This window comes from Engraulis encrasicolus, chromosome 19 (genome assembly GCF_034702125.1).
Source record: "Engraulis encrasicolus isolate BLACKSEA-1 chromosome 19, IST_EnEncr_1.0, whole genome shotgun sequence".
In the NCBI taxonomy this organism is placed as follows: domain Eukaryota; kingdom Metazoa; phylum Chordata; class Actinopteri; order Clupeiformes; family Engraulidae; genus Engraulis; species Engraulis encrasicolus.
This window is the reverse complement of record NC_085875.1, coordinates 4,078,050-4,087,042: the sequence shown is the minus strand read 5'-3', so window position 1 is coordinate 4,087,042 and position 8,993 is coordinate 4,078,050. Positions and strand designations below refer to the sequence as shown.

General features: G+C 43.1%; 1 protein-coding gene across 1 annotated transcript; it reads left to right on the top strand.

The window, feature by feature from the left end:
• Positions 1–233: 233 nt before the first annotated feature.
• syf2 (SYF2 pre-mRNA-splicing factor) lies at positions 234–8,359 on the top strand. Its single transcript, XM_063183476.1, has 7 exons — positions 234–293; positions 891–989; positions 1,235–1,360; positions 4,106–4,223; positions 5,209–5,299; positions 5,512–5,610; positions 7,540–8,359. Exons 1-7 carry the CDS (start codon positions 276–278, stop codon positions 7,703–7,705), a joined length of 717 nt encoding a protein of 238 aa, XP_063039546.1. The 5' UTR covers positions 234–275; the 3' UTR covers positions 7,706–8,359.
• Positions 8,360–8,993: the final 634 nt, after the last annotated feature.

The window sequence follows — 8,993 nt, the reverse complement described above, 5'->3', positions numbered from 1 at the left end:
GTTAGGACTGACCAGGCCTTCAGTCTATGGAGAATAACAAGCTCAACGCAGTATAGGTTATACAAGTGAATTCCTCTTGGGTTATATTGAGCATGTCTCATTAATTCGAGAAACATATTTTTAACCTTAGAGTTTTATACTAGGCCTCGTAATACTTTTTTTTTTTTTTTTAAAGAAAGAAAGAAAAGAAAACATGGTGGGTGGAGTGTGGGGGCAAAGAAGGTGGATCTGGGGGTACTTTACTGAAACGTCATTTCCTGTTTACAAATTTCAAGATGGCGTCTTGTGGAGAAGTAAGCGACGCAGCGTCTCATCTTTTTACGGACGTTATTAACGACTCTTTTGCAATGTTGTAGTTGTTGTTTTTTGATCGAAACATTTTGTTGTGGTGTTTGTAACTAATATTTTAGAACACAATTCTGAAATGTACACATGACAGGTAATTGTAGCCAACCTAGCCAGCTGATCAGTTAGCATGTTATTAGCTACGTGGTTAATATTTGCTTCGCGTAACCTACTCGTGTGAAGTGGCTTTTTGTCGACTGAACTGTGTTCCAATGTATATAAGACTAGTACCAGTATGTATCCGAAATGAAGCTGGTTCGTCGATGTGTCCCCGAGTCCTTTTGTTAGCTGTTGGCATGGCAGTCTTCCTCACTGCCTAGTGATGCGTTAGGATCTGTAGCTACTCTCATCAAACTCACCGTCTACGTTGTACCAACAAAATATATTTCCTACGTGTCCAGGTAGCTCTAGCACGTTATGTTGCCGTTAACTAGTGCTGCTGTGCTGAATGAACTTGGCCACCGCATCTTTGTCCTTGTTTGTTTGGTTTCGTTGGGATTCATACAGTCATGTGACATGATCCTCATGTTTTGGCTTCCGTGCAGGTGTCCACAGCAGTTCCTGATGAAGATGCATCAGAAAGTCTTGCATCACAGAAGAGGGAGGAAAGGCTAAGGAAATTCCGAGAACTTCATTTCAAAAGGGTGAGTTTTTCCAGTTCAGCATCCAAGATATCAGTCTGTGGCAACATCAGCAGACTTGGTCGGTAAGGCTCACGGTGAACGATACGGTTATCCAGTACTGTACGATATTGTTTTTAAATTCAAGTGGTAATTATTATTGTCAGCACTTTTGACCACGGTTTCATGGCATACCGGTTATCATGACACCCCTAGTGCACAATGACCCTATAGTTAGTGAGCTGTTTGTTTGTTGGTCACTGTTGCAGAATGAAGCTCGCAAACTGAACCACCAGGAGGTGGTTGAGGAGGACAAAAGGCTGAAGCTGCCAGCTAACTGGGAGGCAAAGAAAGCACGTCTGGAGTACGAGCTGATGGTGGATGAGAAAAAGAAGGTGATCTTTACTATAAAAACTTTAAATAACGATGACTAGAATCTGTTATGTCCGTTTCAGCTGGCCAAATTGTTAAAGGTGCAGAGAAGGTATTGCAACTATGCTACTCATGGAAACTGTGCTGTCTACTGACAAATTTGATCTTTTCATGAATACTTACTAAATAATGAACTGTGTAGGGTGACCAGACATCCGATTTTGCCCGGACATGTCCTACTTTTGAGACCTAAAAAAAATGTCCGGGGGGAATTTCAGAAATATCCGGGATTTTGTTGGACTGCCTGAAATATAGACCTAATTCATCTGCACTGTAATTTTCACTCCGTTCCATTTGACTCCACTCCAGGTTTCTCTCTACCGTTCACAAATTAGTCACGCCCCTCTCATCAAATCTAGCCACTTCGCACCGTGTGTCCGAAAGAAGTAGCCCAGGGGACTAACAGTGCGCCCCATGTTTACAAGCGAAAGCGCATCTGTCTGCCGGTTCTGCGGACTGCAATGCCGATAGAAACGCAAATGCACGTTCGCGGTGGAGTTGAGAAAAAAAATCCCGCGTGTGAAGCCAGGTATGAAGGTAATCTAACACTGGAGTAAGCCTAGTAACACCACCAAATCCATCATTTAGGGAGGTACAAGTTTTGTTACACCTTGTCACAAGACTTAGCCTAAAAATTCTTTCATGATCTGTCATTTCCAAGTTATTTGCAAAAGCAATTTCTCGGAGCTAGAAGGACTCATTCCTGAGTTAAGAAATTAAGCTTCTTCTTCATCACCTTCTTCTTCTGTATTGCCTTTGCAGTCATTGATAAAGCTGTATGGGTTAGTGGTAGGTAAAACTCCAGTTCCTCTTTTAATGGCTGCAGTGCCCATTGCTAATCTCTGAGCACCATGCAACTACAAATAGCCTAGCTAAATAGGCCTAATGGATGACAGTGGAGGGGTAAATTGTGAGGTAAGATAGTAATATAATATAAATAATATTAAACATATTAACATAAACATAATATAAGCCTATTAATATATTAATATAAACATATTAAGCCTAAAATGTAGCCTAATAGAACTTCATTATCAATTCAGTTGAAAACCACAAACGTTGTGGTTTTTATATTTAGTTTCCAATGTTATAATGCTGTTCATCTTTGTGGGGAATGGCTGAGATGGGCCTACATGATGGTGAATCTATTTTTAAAAAACTTATGCAGAAATTAGAATAGGCCTATGAAATTGAGCTGCATTGTTATGCTGTTAAGCTACTCCAATATAGGTGTTATGCCTACTATCTAGGATTGTAACAAAGGCACACTCTGCATCATATGATCACACAAATTATGTGATAGGCCTATAGGCGTAACTGAAGAGATTTTAATTGTCATTTATGGTAGACAAATGAATGTGCATGCCCAAAAGTTCGAGTGGCTTTTAAACAAATGACCATTTTGGATGCGTTGATACTTTATAGGCCTACTATCATACCTCATACCCATATATACTTTCATACCTGTAGATACACAGATACACCGATGCCCCCCCCCACCCCCCACCCCCCAAAAAAGTGTCCTCCTTTTTACAAACCCAAATCTGGTCACCCTAGAACTGTGCTAATATTTACTTCTATGAGCTAAGTGCAGTAAGTTTTGCAGCTAAATGTCCATTTCTGGAAATTCTAAATGATGGACAATGGCGAAGATCTCCCTTTTCATGTTTGAAAAATGCAATTTTCCCATAATGAATACTTAGAATTCGATTGTGGTGGTAAGTATTCATGGAAAAAGGTAACATTTGTGAATCGACAGCATAAATTCTGGAAATTAACTATCGCTTCCTCAACCTTGTGTCTATACTCTAACTGCCCAAACAGACCAAAAGCGCTAAAACCCATGTGATGCCCAGAAAGTGTCGCTGGACTATTTCAGACTAGCAGTCACAAAAGCGCAAAAGTGGAATGCAACCATTCCCTCGATAAGCTGTTGGGTCAAAGACGTCCAAAAAGGAATTGTCATTCAGTGTAACGGATACCTTCTGCTGACTGTAACTGAAAGAAACATGACTCTTTTTATTTAATTTTTTTTCCAGTGAATTCATGAAAGCCTGAGCTGTCATCCATTCACTTGAAACAATTAAAAAATCATGTTTTTTTACAGTTACAGTCAGCAGAAGGTATCACTGAATGAAAGTTCCTTTTTGGACGTCTTTGACCCTGTTGCTGCTGTCGCCAAACCGCGCCGTAGGTCATTACCTTGAAGTTCACTGAAGTTCAACTTCAAACTTTTTCACTCTTCACTTAACTCTTGTTGCCCAAAATGTCTCCCGTCAACCAAAACGCTGTTGTTGCCTGCTCATCTTTCATATGAAACAGCACAGGGGGTGCTGTGGCGCAGCACGCTTGGGCTTGCATGCCCACCCACGGGGACCCCGGTTCGAGTCCGGCCGGGGTCTTTTCCCGATCCTCCCCTGTCTTTCTGTCCCATTCGCTTCCTGTCACCATCTTCGACTGTCCTGTCAAATAAAGGCATAAAAGCCCCTAAAAACACTTCCAATGATAGTAGTTACATGTCACTGATACAGTCTAACACCCCCCCCCACATTACTACATTAGCTACTTTATTGTTTTCAATGCATTTTCCCATTGGCAACTACCAAAGTTGCTAACAGGCTAACAACTTCTCTTTTGAGAAATGCACCCCTGCAGTGTACACTGAACTCTGTAAGGCCTATATTAAAGCCTCCTGTTCTTTGCTGTAGGACTGTGCTGCGCGCGGTGAGAACTACGACAGGGTGAAGCTGCTGGAGATCAGTGCAGAAGATGCCGAGCGGTGGGAGAGGAAGAAGAAGAAGAAGAATCCAGACCCGGGCTTCTCCGGTTAGTCTCCACCTCACCCTGCCCTTCCCACACACATAAACTGGTTTCTCAGCCAAAACATCACTGGATTTTTCTTCTTGTATCTCAGACTTAGTTTTTAAACTTTAACCTTTCTGATATGTTTCGGTGAACACCTCCATCCTCAAAGTGTCACACTCAGGTGGTGAATGTGTGACGTTAATGGAATCAGCTGATGGCTTGCCAGGCTAAATGTGAAAACTTGGTCTGCACATACCAGAAAATAGAAGCCTGGTGGGACCTAACTGTTGTCGACATTATGACTCAAAATGCCTCTGCATTGCCTGCTCTTGACCTACGCTATGACTAATCAAACGACTGCTTTTTGTGAGCTGTAGCCAAGCTGTGATCTCCGCCGTCCTGCCAAAATCTGCCCCAAAGATTCTAACAGGAGGGAAAACATAAACTGTTTGATGGGCTACGGCTGGTGCCTGATGTGGCGATCCTACAATGGACAAGGCTGGACTAACTCGCCTGGCAAAATAATTTTGGCGGGTTTGTCTAGTTCACTAGGCTAGATGTGTTACATTCAAAGTTATATTTCGTCAAACAAGGCATAGTGAACATTACACCAGTAAGCTTTCTGGCCGGCCAGCCAGCCCACCCACCTGTCCTATGTCTCTTGTGTCAGCTACACTGAGAGCATCAAGCGAGCACCCATATGTTTCTACACCTATTCACTCTCCCTGTACAATCCCGGTTTTGGAAAACCAGTTCCACCCCTATATTATGCAGCACATTTTGGTATAATCTTTTGGCCAATATGGCTGCCAGCTGTTGCTTTTGAAGCGTCAAGGAGATGGAATTAAAAAGGAGTGGGGGGGGGATTTTGGTTTGGCTGGTGGGTTTTGGGGGCAGTGGCTGTTATTCATTGGTTCTGGCAATTATGAGTGTCCTCCCCCCCCCCTCTCCCTCTGACTCTATCTCTCTCCCCCATCTCTTTTTATTTTGCTCCAAAACCCGTCAGGCTATGCCGAAGCCCAGCTGCGACAGTACCAGCGGCTCACCAAGCAAATCAAGCCCGACATGGACAGCTACGAAAGGCAGAGAGAAGAATAGTAAGTTCCTTTATTCACTTCTCTTTTTTTGTAAACTTATTTATGCTCTCAACTTTTGCCAAGTACACATGGTGTAACTTTATGGTGATAATGGGGGGGATTAAGTGTTGCATGGCCAGTGGCATCGGATATGACGGTGTGTTGATGACATGCAGTGTGCACTGTACAGCAAGCATTATTTGTGACATGAAAGGTCCCTGTTTGTCTTTCAGTGGAGAAGACTTCCACCCCACCTCCAATAGCCTGATCCACGGGACCCACGTGCCCTCAAAGGAGGGCGTCGACCGCATGGTGCAAGACCTGGAAAAACAGTAAGTGCTGGTCCTTCATGGGTTGGGTGGGCAGCTGTGATGGTCCAGAACGTTAAAAAAAACCCTGTCAGTTTCCTTCCAACGCAGACGATTTTACTGAGTAGTTGGTCTACCTGTCTTTAGGGCTTGTTATGATACGCGGATTCAGAGCTGTCAGAATTTGTGGCAGGGTTATTACTTTCCGAATCTGGGACTGACCCTTCTGCTGTGGACAAATGGTGGGAGTTGGTTTTCAGAATAGGTAGGTTGCAGGTTCCTAATCTTAATCCAGTAGGAAAAATGTGGATAGTCTCCTATATCCTAATGCATGGTTGAAATGCCATTGAGCAATGCACCTGAGGCCCGGGACATGCTTGCTACAGGATGTGTGTTGGTACATTTAGTGCACATTTTATGTCAATTTTTGCATGCAGAGAATACCTGGCGCAAGGTACACAGGTGTGTGCTTATGGTGCAATATTGACAAAACCGCGATCTCCTGAACTTCCATGTTGATGTTGCTTTAGTCAAACAATGGTGGAAAACATTAATGAGAGTGCTATCTGCCCCCTAGTATTGTGCCTTCAGTATCGTGCAAAGAGCTCTGGTTGTCCTTAAAGGGACACTGTGCAGGAAATGGTCAAAAAAGGTACTGCAACTATGCTGCTCATCAAAACTGGGCTGCCTATTGCCAAATTTGATCTTTACATGAAAGTTTACTAAGTAATAAACTAATATTTTCTAGTATAGTCCAAGTAGAGTCATTTTTGCAGCTAATTTTTGGAAATTCAAAATGGCGGACCATGGAGAAGATCCCCCTTTTCATGTATGAAAAGTGAAATTTTTCCAGTCATAATGAATACTTAGAATTTGATGGTGGTGGTAAGTACGGTATTCATGAGAAAAGGTGACATTAGTGAATGGGCAGCATGAATACTGGAAATAAACAACTAAAAATCTCACACAGTGTCCCTTTAAGCAAGTATGTGTACTTGGTCGCATGCGGCTACATGCGTTATTGAAGGCACACAGCAAGGAAGTCCCCTGCCTTACTCTGCATTGCTCTGAAGACTGCAAGCAATACTGTACCTTCATACCTGTCAGTCACTTTGGACGAGGTTGTCTGCCAACGGTAATGTAGTGTAGTGTTGGAGACTAAGTCTAAATAGTAGACAGATCTTAAGTCATCATTAGTCATGGAAGATGCTATTTTAATAGAACTGCATCTCGACTGTGTGCAAATGTCAACCTGAAGGTCAATGAATAAAGCTGGAACAGTGGCGCCAGTGATTACCCTTTAAAAATCATTATCTGTGGGAGTTTATACTTCGTGCCAGGTTTCTTTTTCTTTTTAACTGAATCTCTGTGAAGATGAGCTGTTGTCTGTGTGTAGTACTGTCTCAGTATTTAATTACCTCTTCTTGGATTTAGTGACCCATCATTTTTGGTGTGCATGTGTGTGTGCGTGCGTGTGTGTGTGCGCGCGGGTGTGCGTGCTCTCCCCAAGTGATGAGTGTTCTGTGCTCGATTATGCTCCCCGTCTCTATTTTGGGTGTCCCACTGTAGCCATAGCTCCTGTGAGAGATTAGCCAGTGCAATCCATGCCAGGCCATGACGCATATCTCCACGCTTTGAAGATGCTTAGAAAGGGGAGGGAGTTTTGGGGGATAGGGGTGCCTGTGTCACAGCTCGCTATGCCGTGCTGCTTCAATGGGCTTGGAAAGTTGACTGGTTCCATTGTATTGTCGACTCCTCAAATGAACTATGTGTCAGCAAGCAAAGTAAAAAGACTCTTCTGGAAAAGCTTTTGTTGATAAGGAGATTGGAACACACACACACACACACACACACACACACACACACACACACACACACACACACACACACAATTTTGTTGCTTGTCTAGCTCTCACTTTTTTCCTCTGCCCCCTCCCTCCTTTGCCAAAACAGGATCGAGAAGCGTGCCAAATACAGTCGCCGCCGGGCCTATAACGACGACGCAGACATCGACTACATCAATGAGCGCAATGCCAAGTTCAATAAGAAGGCCGAGCGCTTCTATGGCAAATACACTGCCGAGATCAAACAGAACCTGGAGAGAGGAACTGCCGTGTAAATATCCACTCTGTCCTCTGGACACTTCTAGAATCATCTGGGACCATCACCCGCCATATTTTCTCATTCTTTTACGTAGGCTTTTACACCTTTTATTAACCAGACAGGACTGGGAGAGAGACAGGAAATGAGTCGAGAAATGGAGAGGGGGACAGGTTGGGAAACAACCTCTGGCCGAATTTGAACCCAGGTCCCAGGTGTAATGGTAGAGTGGACTAGCCCACTGAATCATGTCGCCCCCATCTGTCATACAGTACTGTCATACACTGTACTCCAGGTAGGGCCAATAGCACAAAGCTCTTTCAGGATAAGTTAAGTTTAAGTTAAGAGGTAAATCATCTAATACAAGAGTTTCTCCTAAGAAAATGAGGACTCCAGGGTCCTCAATTAGATGATTTACCTCTTAACTTAACCTTAACTTATCCTGAACCAGCTTTGTAGTATTGCCCCCAGGTCAATTATTTTAATGGAAAACAAGCCTCTCTGATTCCGAAAACAGTCTGTACCATCTTCATAAATGATTTAGAAATGTCTCGCACCTTCTGGTGTTTGTAAGCAGTTACGTTTTTTTTTGCAGAGCATTGCCATTTGTATAAATGCATTTAGAGTTTTAATTTCTTGTTTGTTTCGTGCAATAAACAATTATGGCAAATAAGCTAGTCTTTATCATTGTTTTATTTGAAATCACCAGTATGTACATTGACTTTTCTATCCGGTTAGTGTGTGTGGGCGAGAGAGAGACGGTATGCTTTGAACTGTGCATGAGAGTTTGAAATGATTCATCTCCTGGGGGTATTTTGCCAGTGTGCCATATTAAAAAATACCAGCCAAAAGAATGCATTTGTGTAGGTGTAGGGAGGAAAACAATTCAGCAATTCAATTTAGTGCCTTTATCGGGCCCATCTCAAACCTCTGAGCGTAACTGACTTAAGACCAGAGGGCTTGTGACCTGAAACTAGATCAAACGAGACAATGAGGATTCTCATGCCGTCATAATTGGGTCTGTATTCCGTCGGCACTCTTAAACCAACTGTGTCTGTGTGAATGTGTCCCTCTCGCTTGTCTGGTCAAATGCATGCTGAAGGCTTGTACAGTATAGTCAGGTCACCTGAGGAGGCGGTTGGACTTAATTTAAACCCCTGTGAAGCAGCAGAGGGGAGTCTAAACATCTCGCATGACGAGGGCACGAGTCAAGAGCTCCATCACTTGCAGCCGAATGCACGCAATCAAAGCTGTGTGTGTGCGTGTTTTTTTTTTTTATTTATTATATATTTAACATCTTGTGCACT

Excerpts from the sequence above, each read along its gene's own strand:
- syf2 (XM_063183476.1), top strand. Across the intron at positions 990-1,234 it reads GAGAACTTCATTTCAAAAGG|AATGAAGCTCGCAAACTGAA; the intron begins GTGAGTTTTTCC and ends TCACTGTTGCAG. Across the intron at positions 5,611-7,539 it reads GTGCAAGACCTGGAAAAACA|GATCGAGAAGCGTGCCAAAT; the intron begins GTAAGTGCTGGT and ends TTGCCAAAACAG.